The 22,591-nt window shown below is 45.7% G+C and overlaps 1 protein-coding gene across 2 annotated transcripts in view; it reads left to right on the top strand.

The window, feature by feature from the left end:
- adamts18 (ADAM metallopeptidase with thrombospondin type 1 motif, 18) overlaps positions 1-22,591 on the top strand; it is a 263,961-nt gene that overhangs the window by 105,207 nt on the left and 136,163 nt on the right. For both annotated transcript variants that reach the window (XR_006314069.1, XM_043706550.1), the window contains exons 9-10: positions 7,973-8,110; positions 19,672-19,825. Coding sequence is in view for 1 of the 2 variants with exons in the window: in XM_043706550.1 (XP_043562485.1) it covers positions 7,973-8,110; positions 19,672-19,825 (292 nt within the window). In the remaining variant the exon portion in view is untranslated. The remainder of the gene's footprint in view (positions 1-7,972; positions 8,111-19,671; positions 19,826-22,591) is intronic.

Here is a 22,591-nt window from a genome sequence, read left to right as displayed (position 1 = left end):
GAAGACTGAGATGGGATCTGATTGAGACATATAAGATTATTAAAGGTTTGGACACTCTGGAGGCAGGAAACATGTTTCCGCTGATGGGTGAGTACCGAACCTGAGGACACAGCTTAAAAATACGGGGTAGACCATTTAGGACAGAGATGAGGAGAAACTTCTTCACCCAGAGAGTGGTGGCTGTGTGGAATGCTCTGCCCCAGAGGGCAGTGGCGGCCCAGTCTCCAGATTCATTTAGGAAAGAGTTGGATAGAGCTCTCAAGGATAGTGGAATCAAGGGTTATGGAGATAAGGCAGGAACAGGATACTGATAAAGGATGATCAGCCATGATAGTATTGAATGGTGGTGCAGGCTCGAAGGGCAGAATGGCCTACTCCTGCACCTATTGTCTATTGTCTATTATCTAACCAGCATGGGATTAAGAGGGCTGAATGGCCACTTCCTTTCCCATATGTTTGTGAGATTGTTCTGGCAGTCAGCTGATACCAGCTCTTAAGGGGTCACCAGCCCTCTCTTTGAGTGCAGCTTTGAATGTCACAGTGCAGTTAATTGCTGTCAGTTGTGTTCCACTTCGGTCTAACGCTAGAGAGGCTCTGCATTAGGAGTCACTATGCTGTCAGCACATCTCATTCATGAAGCAGCGACATTTGCTTCAATCTTCCAGTCCTACTACTACCACCACCATCCTCCAATCACATGGAAACTGTTAACTTCTTTGAAATTTAAAAAAAGAACCCGTAACTTTCCTCCAGTGGAAATATTTTGTGTGAAGTTATTTAGTAACAGTCGGGGGCCCTAATTCTGATTGACGTCTATGGTTTGCTTTGATGATCCATCTCGTGAAAAGGTCGTGGTCTTTATGAGCTGTTGGCAAGATGGTGTTTGTAGATGCTTTACACAGCACAGTGTAGGATGTCGCAGGGTGTGGCTTCTGCATCAGTCCGGAATTAATTTACTGCGGGAGTGTTAGGGGAACGCCAACTGAGATATCTGCATTGAATTAAAGTGAAATACAGTGTCCCAGGCTGTGAACCTCAGCTGTGTGAGCTTTTTTTTCTTCTTTTGTGGATGTTCTCATATTTGACCATTTTGAAACAATGCCAGAGAACTCCCTGAACAAGCAATTTACTGAAGTGAAAGGCCACCTCGAGGAGAGGTTCCTGATTGAAACATGTCTGTCTTTTAAAACCAATCTTTCTGATGCTGTAGGGAAGCATGTCACCACCTTGCAAGCCCTGAGTGCATAATGACATTTCCCAATGTTAATGTGAAGCTGAACAATAATTGTGTACGTTTATACCACACCTTTAATGTGATGCAGTTGGTTCTGATATAACTCGATAATTCTGTTCTCGTGCGATCTTGCGTTATAAAAAAATTGCGCAGTAGCCGCATCATTTAAATTAATGAGGCCGGAATCGTGTTATAGCCAATACAGGTAAGGAAAGTTTGCATTCTACAAATAACAGTCTAAATTGCTCAATTGCATTAAAGCCAATTCACGGTGAAGACAACATGTTATAGCAGAACCGACTGTATTAGGAGCCAGAGTGCTTTAGATGACCAACAAATAAACTGACATGCAGTCAGTGAACATGGAATGTATTGAACATTAACTCTTGAAAGACACTGAGATAGGTTTATGGAGCTTCTTAGTGGAAGAGCCAGGTCCAAGATTCTTCATAACTCGACTTGGATTTAACTTGGGCAGTTCATCAACTCTCCCTGTCAAACTTGAACCTCATGTCGTTGACCGTGCCTTTAATGTCCAGTCTTTCTCTACCAGAAACTTCTATTCCCTTGAGCGTATCTGTATGCTGTCACAATAACTTTTGATGTGGTAGTTCATAGAATCCCTACAGTGTGGGAGCAGGCCATTCAGCCCATTGAGTCCATGCAGACCCTTCGAAGAGCATCCACCCAATGCAACTCCCTACCATATCCCTGTATTTCCCAAGGCTAATCCAGGTACCTACATATCCCTGGACACCATGTGAAATTTAGCATGGCCAATCCACCTTACGTACATATCTTTGGACTGTGAGAGGAAACCTGAGCACCCGGTGGAAACCCACGCTGATACAGGGTGAATATGTAAACTCCACACATACAATTGCCTGAGGCTGGAATCGAACCCGGGTCCATGACACTATGAGTAATTGATGCTAACCACTGAGCCACCATGTCTTGGGGTGTATTGAAAGATACTACATTGCAGCTTATCAGTGAATTCAGTTCATTGATTAATAGGGATAACTGCAATTATGCATTATGAATTGCTTTGAATACTAGTATAAATTAATTAGCATAATTAGTTTGGGGAAGGTGGTGATGTAGTGATAATATCATTAGATTAGTCATTGCAGAATCAATCTCAAGGACATATCCCTTGTCTTTTTCCAGTATTGCTGCACACCAGTACTATCCAACTATTCATCCAATGTCCTCTTGAATGCCTCATTTGAACCCATCTCCACCAGGTGTGGGAGTCCAAAACTAGAGCACATAGATTTAAGGGGAGTGGGGAAAGATATAAAAAGGACCTAAGGGACAACATTTTTCACGCAGAGGGTGATGCGTGTATGGAATGAGCTGCTTGAGGAAGTGGTTCAGGCTGGTACAATTACAACATTTAAAAGGCATCTGGATGGGTATATGAATAGGAAGGGATTAAAGGGAAATGGGCTAAATGCTAGCAAATGGGACTAGGTTAATTTAGGATATCTGTTAAGTGTAGATGGGTTGGATCGAAGGGTCTGTTTCCGTGCTGTATATCTCTATGATTCTATGACTCTATATTTCCAGGCAGTGCATTGCATAGCCTAGCCACTTGCTGTGTGAAAATGTTACTTCTTCTGTGACCCTTGCTTCATTTGCACTCACTTTAAATGACTAATTCAGAGACTTAGGCTAAAACCTCCTATCCCATCATGGCAGCTGATGGAATTATGAGTCTGATCAATCTGAGATGTGAAACTGGTCCCAATAATGATGACCATAAAACTACCACCAGGAACCATAAAATCCCATCTGATTCATTAGTATTCTTTAAAGTGAACATGGTGCCATTGCTACCCGAAATGGCAGTTGAAGGACATTTGGCGACAGGCACTACATACTGGCCTTGCCATCAATGCCAATATCCAATGAAAGAATCTGACGCAAGGTGATTAGAAATTGCTTAAGCGCAGCTAGAATTTTCTAGCATTTAGAATGCTTCTGAGAGACTGGTGGAAGTTAATTTAATCTGACTCAAAGGGTCAGCACATGAATGATCGACTGAATGGTCTCTTTCTGTTCAGTGATCACAACGCAAGACCTGGCCTGGGGTGTTTTTTTTAATTGATTTTGGGAGATGTGAGTGTTGCTGGCATTTATCACCCATCCCGAGTTGCCCTTGAGAAGTGGTGGTGAGCTGCTTCCTTGAACTGCTGTAGGTTGACCCACAGTGCCACTGGGGAGGGAATTCTAGAATTTTGACCCAGTGACAGTAAAGAAGTGACAATATTTTTCCCAGTCAGAATGTGACTGGCTTGAGGGGGATCTTGCAGGTGATGCTGCCCTTATCCTTCTGGATGGAATTGGTCATTGGTCTGGAAAGTGCTATTTAAGGATCCTTGGTGAATTTCTTGTAGATGGTGCACACTGCTGCTGCTGAGTATCGGTGGTGGAAGGAGTGGATTATTGTGGAAGTGGAGCCAATCAAGTGGCTGCTTTGTCTTGAGTGGTGTCAAGCTTCTTGAGTGTTGTTGGAGCTGCACTTATCCAGGTACGTGGGGAGTATTCCATCGTACTCCTGACTTGTGATAGTAGATGGTGGACAGGCTTTGGGCGGGTCAGGAGGTGAGTTACGACAGTAATGCTAGCCTCTGACCTACTCTTGTAGTCACTGTGCTCATGTGGTGAGTCCAGTTGAATTTCTGGTCAATGGTAACCCCCAGGATAGTGGGGCATTCAGTGATGGTAACACCATTGAATATCAAGGGGTGGTGGTTAGATTGTCTCTTATTATTGATGGTGATTGCTGACCATAGGTTTGTTGATATGCCATTGGTGCCCCATTTGAAACTACCATCTGGTGAGAGCAAAATTGCCCCAAGTTTCTTTTTAATATAACCTCTTATCATGCATGTACCTACAGTCTGTCTACAGTCATACCAGTGTTGCCTCTCATTCCACTCATGTCCTGACCTCCATTTGCACACACTACCTACCCCGGTCACTGAATCCTGGAGTGACCTTCCTTTCAGCTCAGCATGCTACACTCATTTGACTCTAACTCAGTTTTCACTTTGCTTTGCAATGAGGCCTTTGTCACTGGCCCTTGAACCATGTGAAAATAATTGGATGGAAAAAGACTATCTGGCCCATGAAGCTACAGTATGCCACAGTCTTGTGGTTACATACTCTCCTGAGACAGACAGGAGCAATATGGGAAGAAAAGTACTTTGACAAATTCCACTTGCACTGTAACTGTAACTGTCGAGAAATGGGGTTAGCATGGATGGACATTTTGGTCAGCATAGACCAGTTTGGGCCAAAGGGCCTGTCTCCGTGCTGTAAGATTCTATGACTCTATTACACTCGAAGCCTTCTCTGTCATTGAAGCCATCCAGGAGATTAAGTGGAGATTGGACTAGAAAGGGTCTGCTTTCTTTCTTTTGTGCTTTGTGGATGACTACAGCAGTAGCCAGGGCCTCTTCCACTGGATTACAGCATTTAAACCTGTGGAGCGACCATATCTTCAGCCAGAGCTGCCTTCACCAAGATCTTCAGCAGTGAATAAATGGGAATTGACGGGAGCAGTCACTTCAAACAAATATGGAAAAGAAATATTGATTTGAGTTTCCTTCAGCTGCCAGGCAGCTTGCGCTTTTTCAAAGCAGTTCTTCTTGTTTTTAAAATGTATACAATAACAAAGATTTAAAACAATCCTGTCCAGCCAAGAAGATGTCAATGCATCAAGTCAACATTGCCTCTGAAGTGTGCACTGGTTTAAGTCTGTCGGCTGCCAAGAAAGGGAAGCTTGCTGTGGGGAATACAATGGTGGGGGGAGAAAAGTGCCATGTCATGTATTTGTTGTAGTCTGCAAGTTAGACGAAAGGACACCCGTGTCACTCAGTCTACAACTGGTTTCGTGCAGACAATGATGATTTAATTATGGTGTTTTACTGTTGAATGTAACCTCTGCTGCAGAGCCAGAGCTGAGCAATTCACTGGAGATCAGAACACCTTTTTTTCTCTTGATCCCAAACGCAGTCAACATTGTTGTTTCCCTCCTTGTAAGGCTTGTCTTTTCTTTTCATAATAAACAAAATTATTATTGTTGCTACTGTTTCATGCTGCAGCAACAGAAGTTGATAACCGTAAAGTGTATCCTGCCTGCCACTGAAGCGTGAAGCAGGGATTGACTGCATGGACTTAAAGTTATATGTCAGGGCCAGATGTGTAGTATCCACATCTGCACAGCTACAATCAACATTTCAAAAGGATGTGGTGCCCCTGCAGTAGAACTCCCTGGTCAGTGCTGGAGTGCCCCATCTGTCCCCTCAGGTCAACGAGGCCATTGTCAAGGAGGTTAGGGGTGTTTAATTGTCCGTCACAAAAAAAATTATCACATTAGTGTTTGAGGAAGCTTCCTGTTCATAAACGGGCTGCTGTATTTCCTGTGTAACAGCAGAGGCTACATTTCAGAAGAATTGATTTGGCTGGGATGCATTATGTTCGGGAATAGCGCTGCGGAAATGTGAGTTCTTTACCAGTGCCAGTCAAATCAACTCCGTCACCTCAAGAATACACCAACTTTCAGATCCTGGATCAAAATCATAAATCTACATACCTATGCTATGAATTAGCATATTTCTGATGCCAGTACTGTACTCACTATGTATCTATTAAACTTAAATGATAAATTAAGAAAGATTGAAGAAACTGCCAAGCTTCTTTTTGACCTCCCTACCGACTGCAATTAATAAAACCTGCTTCTTTTTATTTCTTTTATTTTTGGATTGTGGACTAAAGAAAAGGTACTACTTTAAACCAAGGTGGCTCTGCAAAGAGGTGACTGTAGTTTTGTACATATGTTTACTGGAGTTGTACGCAATGTTGCTATTCTTTGGAACAATGGGAGCAAAGGCTGGCACCATGGAGTTGATGAGTTCTGAATCAAAGGGGACAGAAACATCTTGGTTGGCTCCTGACCAAGTTTTCAATGCTTTTGTATGGCTCATGTGGTGGAGGAACCTCTAGCCTGCAAAGTGAATGCATCAAAAAATCTCTGTGTCATCTCTTGTCACACCTCACTGTGGTAGCATGCTGGAAAACAAACCTTGGTGGACAAAAAAAGAGGATGGAAGAACACAGCAAGCCAGGCACTATCAGGAGATGGAGAAGTCAGCGTTTAGGGTGTAACCTTTCAGACCTCACAAGTCCAAGAATTGACACAAAAGTTAAAGATTTTATCAAAGTTCACAGAGATCCCTAATTTCCCTGACTTTCAGACCCAAGTTGACAGAAACCATGGGTAGGTTTTTGTACATGACACAAATTACTATTCTCTATAAGTAAGTAGACTTTAGATTCAAGTAAGTAATTCTGAGCTGTTATCTACTAGTTAGAAGTCTAACTCCTTTCTAAACTTCCTCTCTCTACACACACACACACACAGGCAAAGACAGGAAAATAAATGGTTGTGATGGGCAGTGGGAAAGAATAGGAAGGCAGTTCAGTGGTCCCTGAGATGGTCCTTGTGCTGATCAGATCAATCTTCCTTCTCCAGATGTTTTCACTTGTGTACAGAAGGCACAGGGTGAATGGTTTGTACTTTTATAAAGGTCTTTGAGTTACTGATTAAAGGTCACAGCTTATAGCAACTGCTGAAAGAAAAATAAACTAATTTTCTTCAGGCTCAGTGTATTCATTTTACTACAGAGGACAAAGACAACTCTGAAGCTTATAGGGGTAGCTTCTCATTATCTTGTTCATAACCTCATCCTGTTGAGCTACCTGGAAGCCAATCACACATTACTAACAGGCAAAAGGCCACAGACCAGAAAGCCACTTGTTGCTGGTTTGTACACACCTCAAGGCTCCAGCTCAATTTTTGAATCCTTTCTCATTGTGTCCTGAACCAGCAGCTGTGTAAACTGTACTTGCAATGAGTGTCAAGTTACTTGCTTTTAAAGACTGCAGTGATCCTTCAACAGTCATTGGTTTAAAACCGTTCCTCCGCCATTTCAGTCCACAACCGAAAGTGCAAACCCACTGTATATATACTCTCTCAGAAGTACCAGCAAGTTTCCAGTAACAGCAAGCTATCATCTGCTCCCCTTTCTCCAAAATCACTTGTTGATTGTGGAATAACAACAGACAACAAAAGAGCAAATTCTCAGCCAGCAAATGATTGACAGCATCAATGCATGAACAATCAGTAAAGAACCAAAAAGGAATGGAAAGGAGGGAAAAGAAAATAACTGATTGAATCTTGTGGTCCAGACTGGTGCTATCAAACTGTGTTACTCACATTTCTTTTTCCTTTTCCATCCTTAATATTCATGTCTGTTTTTGAGTGTCTGTCCGTATGTCATGAGGAGAATTTAAAAGGGGTAAATTTATAGTGAGTTATAAGTTAGCAATTCATGTATCTTAATCGCCACTGACAGACAATTTGTTTGTAATATGCAATTACTTTCTTGTGAAGTCCAGAAATCTGATGAGTGCTTTCTTTTAACCTGAATTCATCAATCAGGTTAACTGGGAACTGTGGATTGTTTGACTAAATCTTTTCACATTTATGACAGTCCCATCAATAGTGATGCTTAATTTCATGTCCCCCAGTGAGTCGTGACAAGTTTCACCGGTAAATAAATTATTATGATCTTAATTTCTGCGAATTTAGGGCAACATGTCCAGTTTTTAAAATCCCATGTTTAAAAATATATTAATATTTATAACTTTTGTTTAAAATCAAAGCTTTGGCATGATTCATGATGGGGAAGGAAACCCATGTCGAAAGACGGAGGGTAATATCATGTCACCAACCCTGGCTGGGAACAATGGCGTTTTCTCATGGTCTGCATGCAGTAGACGGTATCTCAGCAGGTTCCTCAGGTAGGTTGACAATTTACTATTTACCAAATATTTATTTTCAATGGCTTTCCAATTTGTTCAGTGTTAATCATGCCAAGCTCTTCCAGTACAGTTGCCACTCTGGCATCTACCTGATAATGTGAAAAACTGCCTAAGTATTTCCTGGAGGGAAAAACAGAACAAATCCAACCCGGCCAATTACCGTGCCCCATCAGTCTGCTCTTGATCATCAGAAAGCTGATAGAAAGTGTCATCAATAGTGCTACCAAGCACCTCCTACTCAGCAATAACCTGCTGAGGTTGGGTTCTGCCAGGGCCACTCAGCTCTAGACCTAATAACAGCTTTGGTTCAAACATGGACAAAACAGTTGAATTCTGGAGGTGAGAGGAACATCCCTTGACACTAAGGCTGCATTGGACCAAGTGTGGCATCAAGTAGCCCTAACAAAACTGGAATCAATGATATTAGGGGGCAAACTCTCCACTAGCTAGAATCATACCTGGCACATAGTTGCCATTATTGGATGTCAATCATCTCAGCTCCTGGACTTCTCTGTAGGACTTTCTCAGGATAGTGTCCCAGGCCCAAACACTTCAGCTGCTTCATCGATAACCTTCCCTCCAAGATGAAGTCAGAAGTGGGGATGTTAGCTGATGATTGCGCAGTGTTCAGTTCCATTCATGACTCCTAAGACACTGAAGCAGTCCATGTGCAATTGCAATAAGATCTGGACAATATCCATGCTTGGGTTAACAAGTGGCAAGTAATGTTCATGCCACACAGATGCGAGGCTATGACCATTACACAATCTAACCACCACCCCTTGACATTGAATTGTATGACCATCACAGAGTCCCCCCCATTATCAACATCATTGTTATCATTGACTAGAAACTCAGCTGGACTTGCCACATGAATACAGTGGCTCCAAGAACAGTTCAGAGATGATGAATACTATGATTAGTAATTCACCTCCTGACTCCCTAAAGCCTGTCCACCATCTACAAGGCACAAGTCAGAAGTATGATAGAATACTCCCCACTTGCTTGGATGGGTGCAGCCCCAACAACACTCAAAAAGCTTGACACCATCTAGGACAAAGTAGCCCACTTAATTGGCACCACCTTCACAAGCATCCTCTCCCTTCACCACCAATGCTCAGTAGCAGCCATGTATACTATCTACAAGATGCACGACAGAATTTCACCAAAGATCCTCAGACTGCGCCTTCTTAACCCACAATCACTTCCATCAGAAAGGACAAGGGCAGCAGATACATTGAAATACCACCACCTTCGAGTTCCCCTCTAAGCCACTCACCATCCTGACTTGAAAATATATTGCTGTTCCTTCAGTGTTGCTGGGTCAAAATCCTAGGATTCCCTCCGTAGTGGCATTGTGGGTGAACCCACAGCTGGTGGACTGCAGCAGTTCAAGAAGGCAGCTCACCACCACCTTCTCAAGGGCAAGTAGGAAATAAATGCTGGCCCAGTCAAGAACACACACATCCCATGAATGAATTTTTTAAAAATTACTATTGATTTTGTAGTCAGCAAGGTAGCCAAGTGTACAGTGAGAAATGACAAATATGAGAAAGCTGTGGAGGTGAAAGGTTTTGACCTGAAGCATTGACTCCCCTGCTCCTTTGATACTGCTTGACCCGCTGTGCTTTATCCAGCACCACACTTTATCAGATAAAAGTGTTCAAAGTCGTAACTGAGAAGGTGACTGATTTGGAGCTGACCTTATCACAACTTACGGCCTGGAGCTCTCTCAGAAGCCTGGAAGTCAGTTCGCATACCAACTGGTGCACCTATCCAGAGATCCTTAGATAAGCTTTGAACTGAACCTCAACTCAAAATGAACTTCGGTTGAACACATTGTGTATGGGGCAAAACTGAGGACTGCAGATTCTGGAGATTAGATTTGAGAGTGTGGTGCTGGAAAAGCCCTGCTCCTCGACATTTCGGGCAAAAGCCCTCCTGATGAAGGGCTTTTGCCTGAAACGTCGACACTCCTGCTTCTCCTGGCAGCGTTTTCTCATGGTCTGCATGCCCTGGATAGTATCTCAGAAGGTTCCTCAGGTAGGTTGATAATTTACTATTTACCAAATATTTATGCTGCCTGACCTGCTGTGCTTTTCCAGCACCACACTTTCGATACATTTTGTACGTGCAGTGCAAGTAAATCTATGTTAGCAGTTGGTGTTATTCAGCATTCAAATAGTTTCTCCCTAAATGCATCTCCTTCCTTTGCTCGAGAAGCTGCTTTTGTTTTTGCTTATCCCTGATTACCCTTGAGAACAGTTAAGAGTCGATCACATTCCTGGGAGGTCTGGAGTCACACATTTCAGACGAGCCAAGAACAACAGTCTCCCTTCTCCAAGGAGCATTTGTGAATCAGATGGGCTTTTATAACATTTGGTGAGAGTCATCATACTGAGACTGGCATTCAAGCCTGAAATTGTACTTTCAAATTTAATCCAGTTAAAATTCTACAGTTGCTGTTGTGTGGGAGTTGAAGCTATGTCTTTCGAGAATTAGCCTGGTTTTCTGAATAGAATGGAATAGAATAGCCTTTATTGTCATGTGCACTCGAATGAGTGCAATGAAATATCGCCTCTCAGCACCATCTTAGGTACAGGGCACCGAGGTACAGATATTTTATGTGATGTCACAGAATTGAAATAGTAAAAAAAATCTAGATTAGCATGGGAATACAGAGTTTAAATATCTAGAATGAGATTAAAAAGCATCTTTAAAATATTCAGGTGATAGTCATTTTCCAGCATGAATGTGTGCCCGACTGGCTTCAGAACACAAGGTCCTGCTGCCTCCACACACTAGCCTCTGACTAGGAGTCGCTCTGCTCCCTGCTCCAGGACTCAGTCACTTCCCCACTCCAGGACTCGTCCTGCTCCCCGGTCCGGGACTCGGCTCGCACTCGCTCTGCTCCCCGCTCCGGGACTCGGCTCGCACTCGCTCTGCTCCTCTCTCCGTGACTCGGCCTGCACTCGCTCTGCTCCCTGCTCCGGGTCTTGGCCCACACTCACTCTGCTCCCCGCTCCGGGACTCGGCCCACACTCGCTCTGCTCCCCGCTCCGGGACTCGGCTCGCACTCACTCTGCTCCTCTCTCCGTGACTCGGCCCGCACTCGCTATGCTCCCCGCTCTGGGACTCGGCTCCCACTCACTCTGCTCCCCGCTCCGGGACTCGGCTCCCTCTCGATCTGCTCCTTGCTCCGGTACTCGGCCCTCACTCGCTCTGCTTCCCGCTCCGGGACTCGGCTCCCTCTCGATCTGCTCCTCGCTCTGGGACTCGGTTCACCCTCGCCCTGCTCCTCGCTCCGGGACTCGGCCTGCACTCGCTCTGCTCCCCGCTCCAGGACACGGCCCACACTCGCTCTGCTCCCCGCTTCGGGACACGGCCCGCACTCGCTCTGCTCCCCGCTCCGGGACTTGGCTCCCTCTCGCTCTGCTCCTCGCTCCGGGACTCAACCCACACTCGCTCTGCTCCTCGCTCCGGGACTTGGCTCCCTCTCGCTCTGCTCCCCGCTCTGGGACTTGGCCCATACTCGCTCTGCTCCTCGCTCCGGGACTCGGCCTGAACTTCCTCTGCTCCCCACTCCGGGACTCGGCCCGCACTTGCTCTGCTCCTTGCTCCGGGACTCGGCCTGAACTTCCTCTGCTCCTTGCTCCGGGACATGGCCCGCACTCGCTCTGCTCCTCGCTCCGGGACTTGGCTCCCTCTCGCTCTGCTCCTCGCTCCGGGACTCAACCCACACTCGCTCTGCTCCTCGCTCCGGGACTTGGCTCCCTCTTGCTCTGCTCCTCGCTCCGGGACTCAACCCGCACTCGCTCTGCTCCCCGCTCCGGGACTCGGCCTGAACTTGCTCTACTCCTCGTTCCGGGACTCGGCTCGCCCTCGCTCTGCTCCCTGCTCCGGGACTCGGCCCACACTCACACTGCTCCCCGCTCTGGGACTTGGCCCATACTCGCTCTGCTCCTCGCTCCGGGACTCGGCCTGAACTTCCTCTGCTCCTCACTCCGGGACTCGGCCCGCACTCGCTCTGCTCCTTGCTCCGGGACTCGGCCTGAACTTCCTCTGCTCCCCACTCCGGGACTCGGCCCGCACTTGCTCTGCTCCTCGCTCCGGGACTCGGCCTGAACTTCCTCTGCTCCTCGCTCCGGGACTCGGCCCGCACTCGCTCTGCTCCTTGCTCCGGGACTCGGCCTGAACTTCCTCTGCTCCTCGCTCCAGGACTCAACCCGCACTCGCTCTTCTCCCCGCTCCGGGGGACTCAACCCGCACTCGCTCTTCTCCCCGCTCCGGGACTCAGCCTGAACTTCCTCTGCTCCTCACTCCGGGACTTGGCCCGCACTCGCTCTGCTCCTTGCTCCGGGACTCGGCCTGAACTTCCTCTGCTCCTCACTCCGGGACTCGGCCCGCACTCGCTCTGCTTCTCGCTCTGGGACTCGGCCTGAACTCACTCTGCTCCCCGCTCCGGGACTAGGCCCGCACTTGGTCTGCTCCTCGCTCTGGGACTCGGCCTGAGCTTGCTCTGTTTCCCGCTCCGGGTCTCGGCCCACTTGCTCTGTTCCCCACTCTGGGACTTGGCCCACTTGCTCTGTTCCCCACTCTGCGACTTGGCCCATTTGCTCTGTTCCCCACTCTGCGACTTGGCCCACTTGCTCTGTTCCCCACTCCGGGACTACACCCACTTGCTCTGTTCTCCACTCCGGTACTCTGCCCGCACTCGCTCTGCTCCCCACTCAGGGACTTGGCCTGAACTTGCTCTGTTCCCCACTCCGGGACTAGGCCCACTTGCTCTGTTCCCCACCCTAGGACTTGGCCCACTTACTCTGTTCCCCACCCTGGGACTTCGACAACTTACTCTGTTCCCCACTCTGGGGCTTGGCCCACTTGCTCTTTTCCCCACTCTGGGACTTGGCCCACTTGCTCTGTTCCCCACTCCGGGACTAGGCCCACTTGCTCTGTTCCAAACTCCGGGACCAGGCCCACTTGCTCTGTTCTCCACTCCGGTACTTGACCCACTTGCTCTGTTCCCCACTCTGGGACCAGGCCCAATTGCTCTGCTCTTCACTCCGGGACTAGGCCCACTTGCTCTGTTCCATACTCCGGGACTTGGCCCAATTGCTCTGTTCTCTGCTCTGGGACTAGGCCCACTTGCTCTGTTCCCCACTCCAGGACTAGGCCCACTTGCTCTGTTCCCCACTCCGGGACTAGGCCCAGTTGCTCTGTTCCCCGCTCTGGGACTAGGCTAGCATGCTCTGCTCTCTCCATGGCTAGGGCCACAACTTGTCTCCCTTTGGTTTACCTTCATTCTCCAGGTAGGGTCAGGAAGTTAAAGAAGTGAAAGGTTAGGGGGATGCAAAACTGCTACACGGAGGCAAAAAAGAAAGAGAAATGGAAAAGAACAGGCGCTCTAATTGGAATGTCTTACTCTGTCGCTGATACAAGGGACCAGTGATATTATCTCAGCATCACCATCTCTTGGCCTCTTAACTATACTGTCTTATCCAGGATTCAGAATGTCATGTTCCAGGTTTTGGTTAGACTGTTCTGAGGAAGGGTCACCCAACCTGTGACATTAATTTCCCTCCAGATCTGCTGAGCTTTTCTAGCAATTTCTGTTTCTGTTGGCTGGTCTAGAGATGAGAATAGGCATTTCAACCTTTCAACTAGGCGAAAGTCAGGACTGCAGATGCTGGAGGTTAGAGTCAAGAGTGTAGTGCTGGAAAAGCACAGCGGGTCAGGCAGCATTCGAGGAGCAGGAGAGTTGTGTTTCAGGCAAAAGCCCTTCATCCTTTTCAAGCCTGTTCCCTCTTTATGTTAAAGCAAGGCTGCAATACGCCTTGACTGTTTCATCCCTTATTTAACACCAAAACCGATCCAAATCATTTTTTTGAAATTTGTAATTGATCTGCAGTCTCAACAATTTGTTTTGGAAGAAAAGAATTCCAAATTTCAACCATTGCTTGTGGGAAGAAGTCCTTCTTTCTGCTGTATTATGTTTTGAGTTGTGTAGGTCCAAATTCCCTGAACCTGAGTAGACGAATGAAAAGTGATCAAATTGAAACGTCTTTACGGTCTTGACCGTACATGTGTGGAGAAATTATTTCCCCTGTTGTGGACAGTCTAGACATAGGCTCACATTCTCAGGAACAGGGCTTGGTCATTTCTTAATACAGTTCTGCCCTTCTCTGTGAAGGATATTATTAGATTGGAGAAGGCTCAGAAAATATTTACCAGGATGTTACTGGGACTGGACGGCTTCAATTGTAAAGATAGGCTGGGATTTTTTTCACTGGAGCATAGGAGGTTGAAGGGTGACCTCAAAAAGCTTTATATAATCACGAGGGGCATAGATAGGAGAATAGTAAGCATCTTTTCCCTAGGTTGGGGGAGTTCAGAACTAGGGGTATATTTTTCAGGTGAGAAGAGAAAGTTTTAAAAAGGACATGAGAGACAAATATTTTACCCAGAGAGTGGTTTGTATGTGAAATAAACAGCCAGAGGAAAAGGTGGATGCAGGTACAGTCATAACATTTAAAAGAAATTTGGATAAGTACATGAATAGGAAAGGTTTGGAGGGTTATGGGCCAAACATAGTGAATGGGAGGAATTTGGTTTGGGAATTCGGTCGATGTGGACTAGTTGAACCAAAGGATCTGTTTCCATACTCTATGACTCTATCTAAGAAGAGGCCAATTTTCTTCACTCAAAAGGCACATGTGATATTGGAATTAGTAGCTCAAAGAGAGCTGTAGATTGTCAGTTGTTGAGTATACACAATACTAAAGCTGACACTAAGGGAACTTAGAGACATTGGGATAGTGCAGGAAGGAGTTGAGGCAGGAAACCACAGTGATCTTGTTGAAAAGTGAAGCTGGATTGAAGGGTCACTTAGCCTGCTCCAGCTCCTATTTCTTGTTTTTCTTGAATTATTAATGGCCCGTTTCTAATTTTAAAGTTATGTCCCCTTATTCCGGACTCTCCCAACACAGGAAATTGTTTTTCTTTTATCAACCTGATCAATTCCTTTAATCATCCTAAACACCTCAATTAGATGCTAAATATTGTCAGTAAAACATTTTAAAAAAGAGAGCAGTTGATTCTGTACAGTCGTAGTGAACAGGCAAAATGTTCCTAATATCATGAGAGTCTCAGTGGAACCCAAACAATCGCACAGAGTCAACGGTGAACATCAGGAATGAAGTGAGGTGTTCCCTCAATTTGCAAGTTGTTGAAGCAATGTTTTACTTAAAAAAAGGTATATTTTCAGCTGTTCACAACTCATGCGTCCCCACCACACACACACACACACACACGCGCGCGCGCACGCACATACACACGCACACACATGCGCACACACACACACGCGTGTGCGCACACACATACGCGTGCGCAAACACACACATACGTGTGCACACACATGCATGCACACACGCACACACGCGCGCGCACACATATGTGCACACACACATGCACACACGCACACATATGCACACGCGCACACACACACACGCAGACACACATGCGCACACATATGCGCACGCGCACACACACACACACGCAGACACACATGTGCACACATGCACATGCGCACACGCACACATATGCGTGTGCACACGCACGCACACTCATCCACACGCACGCACACGCACACATACACACGCACACACATTGCACACACATACGTACCCTGCTGGATTTATTTCTTCATCTTAGAGTTTGAAGTGTCCATTCTGGAATGATGGAGGTTGATTGAGTCATTTGTGTGTGTGTGGACGTTATGGATGAGGTACCTTTGGACTGCCTGAGCTATAGGGTTGGTCATGGCTCTCCCAGAATAACATGAGGCCAAGAGCATACTAAAAGGTGGCAGATGGAGTGTTATTTGGATGAATGTGAGGTATTGCATTTTGGTAAAACAAACAAGGGCAGGACTTATACAATTAATGGTAGGGCCTGGTTACTGTTGTAGAACAGATGGACTTATGGGTTTAGGTACAGGGCATAATTCTTTGAAATTTGTGTTACATTTGGAAAGGGTGGTTAAGAAGGCTATTAGCACGCTTTCCTTCATTGCTCAGAACTTTGAGTATAGGAGCTGGGACATCACGGTGAGATTGTACAAGACAATGGGTGAAGCCTCTTCTGGAGTACTGTGTGCAGTTCTGGTTGCCCTGTTAGAGGAAGGATTAGATTCCTCACAGTATGGAAACAGGCCCTTTGGCCAAACAAGTCCACACTGACCCTCCAAAGAGTATCCCACCCAGGCCCATTCCCTACCCTATATTTGCCCCTGACTAATGCACCTAACATTATGGGCAATTTAGCATGGCCAATTCACCTGACCTGCACATCTTTGGATTGTGGGAGGAAACCCACGCAGACACAGGGAGAATATGCAAACTCCACACAGACAGTCACCCGAGGCAGAAATCAAACTCAGGTCTCTGGCGCTGTGAGGCAGCAGTGCTAACCATTGAGCCACCGTGCCGATATTAATAACCAGGAGATGGTTCAGAAAAGATTTACCAGGATGTTGCCGGGGATGGAGGGTTTGAATTATAAAAATAGGCTGAATAAGCTTGGACTTTGTTTTCACTGAAGAGTAGGAGCTTGAAAGCTTTTAGAGAGATTTACAAAATCATAAGGAGGATGAATAAGGTGCATAGCAAAGTCTTTTCCACCAGATGGGAGAGTTCAAAACTAAGGGGTGTATTTTTAATGTGAAAAGATCAAGATTTAAAAACGACATAAAAAGCAACTTTTGTTTTACAGAGAGTGGTTTCTGTGTGGATGTGGTGGATGCAGGCACAGTTACAACATTTAAAAGGCATTTTGAATAAGTATATGAATAGGAAAGGTTTGGAGCAATATGGGCCAAATGTAGACAAGTGGGACTAGTTTAGTTTGGGCATCTGGTTGGCTTGGACTGGTTGGACTGAAGGGTCTGTTTCCATGCTGTTTGACTTCATGAAAACACCTTGGTTGAAGAATCTAGAATAATCTCAGATTAGAGTGTCCTCATTTGGAAATGACTGAAGGGAAACTGTTATGAATTTTTTGGAGTTCTCCTCCGGATCATTGTGGATGCTGAGTCCAGGGTACCTGGGCACGCAGACATTTGGTGAAAGAATGGAACGTGGTAGATTTCCCTGGACCCTAATTAATGGCAGATCAGGCTTGAAGGGCCAGTCAAACTTACTCTTCCCCAGGTTCTTATGGTCCTGGGAGATAGTGAGGACTGCCAATGCTGGAGAAGTCTGAGTCAATAAAGTGTGGCACTGGAAAAAGCACAGCAGGTCAGGCACCTTTATGGTCCTGGGACAATCTTATACTTTTAAAGAGTCAGATAGGAAATGTCGCACATGGAACTCAATTTTAAACAAATAATTTTTGCCCTCTTCTATTTCTGTACCATTGTTCTAATTCCTAACTCCATATCCCATCCATCCCAAATTTCCACCACAGAAGGACAAAAGCTGTGAAACTAGTCAATGATATACACTGAGTCGAGAGTGTGCTGAAAAAGCACAGCACTCAGGCAACAGCTGAGGAGCAGGAGAATCAATGTTTCGGGCATAAGCCCTTCATCAGGAATGAGGCTTATGAGCCAGGGGCTCTGAGAGAATGATACACCCTGATCCAACTTGTCCTATACGCTTCAAACTGGAGGTCCAATGTGACCTCTCTGTTCATCTCCAAATGCTACAGTTTTGTTTTGGCTGGTTCCGTTTTCTCGTTGGGACCACAGTCTCTGTTGCTGGCCCTGGATCCAGCCAGCCATTCTTCAGAGATGGCTACACTTCCTGTGTAAACCTTGAGAGGCTTTTCTGCCATTTCAGGCAAAGCATTGAATTTGCTGTGCCATACAATTCACTGAGTCACAGGGAAGCAGCAAGAGCAGCAAATGGCCAGTCCTTAGGACAGCCATCGGGGGGGCAGTATCTTGCACTTGAATTTCTCCTCTCTCTTTCCCCCTTCCCCCCCCACCCAACATGCCATCTTTACATCTAACCCTGTGACCAATTGGAGCTCACCGTGCACTCTCCAGCAGATATCAACTAATTCAGCACAGACTGGAGATCAAACATGGAATATCCTGTATATCAATTTGGAAAATCATTGAAAGAAAAAAGGAATAAATCAACTCTCACCCACTTCCCCATAAACTCCACGTGCAAGGCCAGATTTGATAGAGAGCCAAGGCGCTCATTTTGGGGAGGGCAGTGGAGGGGCAGAGGGGCCTGGTTTAGGGGAGTGGCTGTAGAGAGGGATTGATGGCAGTTGGGGCAAGGAACACAAAAACCACCACCTTCACCCCACTGGGCAGAATCTTGTTAGGTTGTCAGGAGCCACTCAGCTCCTTCATTCCAGCCCATCCCATCCCATCCTGAGCTTCCACATCCCTCCCTCTACCGAAGCTCGTCACCTTCCCCCAACCAGAGATGACCAGTTGGCTTTTAGTCACCATGACTTCCATATGGTGACCGGTTCTCTGGAAGCTGTGCCAGTAATTAGCCACTGAGTGGCTTCATGAATTCCAATGATGGAATGGAAATATTGAGGGCAGCACAGTGGCTCGATGGTTAGTACTGCTGCTTCACAATGCCAGGGACCCGGGTTCAATTCCAGCCTTGAGCGACTGTCTTTGTGGAGTTTGTGCATTCTCCCTGGAGATTCCTCCGGGTGCTCCAGTTTCCTCCCACAGTCCAAAGATGTGCATGTTAGGTGCTACATTTTCCATAGTGTTCAGGGATGTGTTAGGTTAGGGGAATTAGTCAAGGGAAACGTAAAGTGTTAGGGTAGGGATTGGGTCTGGAAAAGTTACTCTTCGGAGGGTAGGAGTGGACTTGTTGGATCAAGTGGCCTGTTTCCACACTATGGGGATTCTACGATTCTATGAAATATCATCTGTCGCTCTTCCTGACCAAAACTTCATTCTGCAGAACTGAGAAGATGGAAAGATTTGGCACACCCCATTCTGCGTAATGACCTGCTGTTCAATCCTCCACACATCTGCCCCACACCCTCTCCCATGACCTCTGACCTCACCACCAGAAAGAGAGCGAGCAGAAGAATCCCCAGTCTGGGCACAGCCTTTCCACATGAGCATCTAATGCAGGGATAAGGATAAATCTGGATGCTTGACGTTGTTCCACCTTCTCTGTCTTTAAGTGAAAAATAAAGTTGTCCATACATACTTTCCTGAAGAAAGCTTCCTTATACTTCATTATTTTAACCAGACAAACCAAAGGATGCAAGTTATAACAAGAACGAGGAATTGTTTAATTGTAGATTAAGGGATGAAACATTGTTCTGAATAGTGTGATGTTAGTAAATAGCTTGCCAATAAAATGTCATCACTCACCCTGCAAGCTCCAGTGCAATATTTATCTAGTAACAGAAAATCAGTTACAGCATCCTTTTGGGGTCATCTTGTCCTTTTGGCTTTCTCTTCTCTCTAAGTCATGCTCGGCCAGTCCAGAATTGTTTACTCCTCCACCTTATTCATCCTTTACGTGTCCGCATTGTGTTTGTGTTCACAGTACGGCTCAGGCCTCCTGTCTGATTGACGAACCTAATCAGCTGCGTGAGTACCAGTATCCCACAGGGCTGCCGGGGGAACTATATGATGCCGACACCCAGTGCAAGTGGCAGTTTGGAGCAAAAGCCAAACTGTGCTCCCTCGACTTTGTGAAGGTACGTTCCTGAGCACTGTACCCCTTTTCAACCGTGTTCTTGTTTTAACAGTATTATGAGGGTGGTCTCATGGGAGGCTCGGAGAGTATCATTAAGCACTTTAAAATGTTGCATGTTTTCATTCAGAATAATAGCAGGAGGAGGGGGGGGGGCTGTGAATCTGTTCAGCCAGCCAGATAGATAATAGACAATGGGCAAATCAAGTCTGTACACACCAGTTCTGAAGAAGAGTTGTAGTTTTGGAGAGTTGTAGAGACGTACAGCACGGAATAGACCCTTCGGTCCAATTTATCGATGCTGACGAGATACCCAAAATTAATCTACTCCCATTTGCCAGCACTTGACTCATATCCCTCTCAACCCTTCCTCTTCATATACCCATCCAGATGCCTTTTAAATGTTGTAATTGTACCAGCCTCCACCTCTTCTGGAGCTAGTTTCATACAAGCATGACACTCTGCATGAAAACATTGCCTTTAGATCCCTTTAAAACTTTTCCCCTCTCACCCTAAACCTATGCCCCGTGAGTTGTGGACTCCCCCACTCCAGGGAAAAGATCTTGCCATTTTACCCTATCCATGCCCCTCATGATCTTATAAATCTCAATAAGGTCACCCCTCAGCCTCCAACACTCCAGGAAAACAGCCCCAGACTATTCTGCCCCTTTCTATAGCTCAAACCCTCCAACCCTGGCAACATCTTTGTAAATCAAAATGTTAATTCTAATTCTCTACCAACAGGTGTTGCCAGGTCTGTTTCTCCACCACTTTCTGTTTTTACTCTATTTACACCTGGCTTGGTCCCATGACCTTTAATATCTTTATGAAACAGAAATCTATCTTGAAATGTTATGTGGATCCCTCAGCCTAAGCATCTCTATGAAGGCAAGAGATCCACATTTCTGCTACCCTTCGTGTGAGGTGTGCTTCCTAATATCCCCCTTTGTAACCTAGTAGTAATTTTCATCTGCTGCTCCCTTGTTCTGGAAGTTTTCCACAAGTGGAAATAGTTTGTAGGAATGGGAGTAGACCTGTTCTACTGCTCAGTGAGATCATGGCTAATCGCTGGCCTAACTGTCTCCAGCCCATATCCCTTAACATTGCTTTTGCTTAACAAGCAATTATCTATCTCAGATTTAAAACTAATAACTGAGTCTGACATCAACTGCTATTTATGGAAGAAAGTTCCAAAACTTGACCATCCTTTTGTGTGTTTTCATTTCAACCAGTCTATCCAATACCTTAGTTACCTTGCGCACCTCAGTTAGATCACTCCACAACTTTTTATATTCGAGGGAATAAAAGGTGGTAGTGGGGCTAAGAATCACTCCTCCACTTGGACGTCCAATCAGGATTTTACTTTTCTATTTAAAAATTGCATTAATTGAAACATCCTTGCACTATTAGCAAATTTGAGGTGATGAACTTAGCTTTAGATAGAAGGCCCCATGGCAGTGTCACTGCCTCAGAGCCAGAGGTTCCAGGTCTGCTTTCCACTCCAGGATTCAGTGGCTGTATCAGGTGCATTCATAACATGACTGAAGGAGTTGATTTGTAATCTTTCAATTCTTCCAGTGAACTTTCACCTTCCACAATAACCTTCGATCTGGTACTTTATCAAATGCCTTCTGGAAATTGAAAAAGTTCCTTCATGGGTCTCCCTTTATTCACAGCACATGTTAATTCCTCAATAAACTCCAATGGATTGGTTTGTCATGATTTCTGTTTCATAAAACAATGTTCACATTGCCTGATTATTCTCAATGTTCTGCTGTAGCATCCTTAATAATAGGATCCATCAAACATTTCATCAATGACATGTTAAACTAACTGGCCTGTACTTTCTGGCTTTCTATCTCCCTGTTTTCATTCTTGATGTCACATTCGTTATCATTGTCGATAAGTGTAGTGCTGGAAAAGCACAGCCGGTCAGACAGCACCCAAGGAGGAGGACAGTCGACGTTTTGAGCATAAGCTCTTCCATCAAGAAGAGCTCAACATCTGCAGTCCTCACCTTTCCCTGACATTCACTCTCTCCAAGATGGGACCTTCTCCAAGTTTAGGGAGTTTTGGATGATCGATACTAAGACATTAGCAATGTCATGAGCTACTTCTTTTCAGTTCTTCGTATGAAGTCCATCTGGAGGCAAGTACTCGTCAGCCTGCAGATCCAATTCTCTGCCGTTTGTGAGTTTCCTGGAATTCTTCTCTCCATTCCATTTCATGATTTATCACCGTTTCTGGGATGTTACTTGTATTCTCAACATTGAATAATCATGCAACATACGTGTTGAGGTGATCTGCCATCTCCTTAATTTCCATGATGAATTCTGCAGACTCACTTTCTGCAGGATCAGTAGTCTCTTTTTTAACTCCATTGTTGAAAATATTTATGAAGGAGTCTTCAATTTGTCTTTGTTTCCTCTCATACTCCAATCTCACCACTTCTGAATTAGAATTAGATTCCCTACTGTGTGGAAACGCACCCTTTGGCCCAACAAGTCCACACTGACTCTCCGAAGAGTATCTCACCCAGACCCATTCTGCTATATTTACCCCTGACTCATGCACCTAGCCTACATATCCCTGAACACTGTGGACAATTTAACATGGCCAATTCACCTAACCTGCGCATCTTTGGATTGTGGGAGGAAACCGGAACATCTGGAGGAAACCCATGCAGGCACAGGAAGAATGTGCAAACTCCACACAGACAGTCGCCCTAGGCTGGAATTGAACCCAGGTCCCCGGTGCTGAGAGGCAGCAG

Source organism: Chiloscyllium plagiosum, chromosome 17 (genome assembly GCF_004010195.1).
Source record: "Chiloscyllium plagiosum isolate BGI_BamShark_2017 chromosome 17, ASM401019v2, whole genome shotgun sequence".
In the NCBI taxonomy this organism is placed as follows: Eukaryota; Metazoa; Chordata; class Chondrichthyes; order Orectolobiformes; family Hemiscylliidae; genus Chiloscyllium; species Chiloscyllium plagiosum.
Note: the sequence above shows the minus strand (reverse complement) of the source record. Positions and strands in the feature narration are given on the sequence as shown.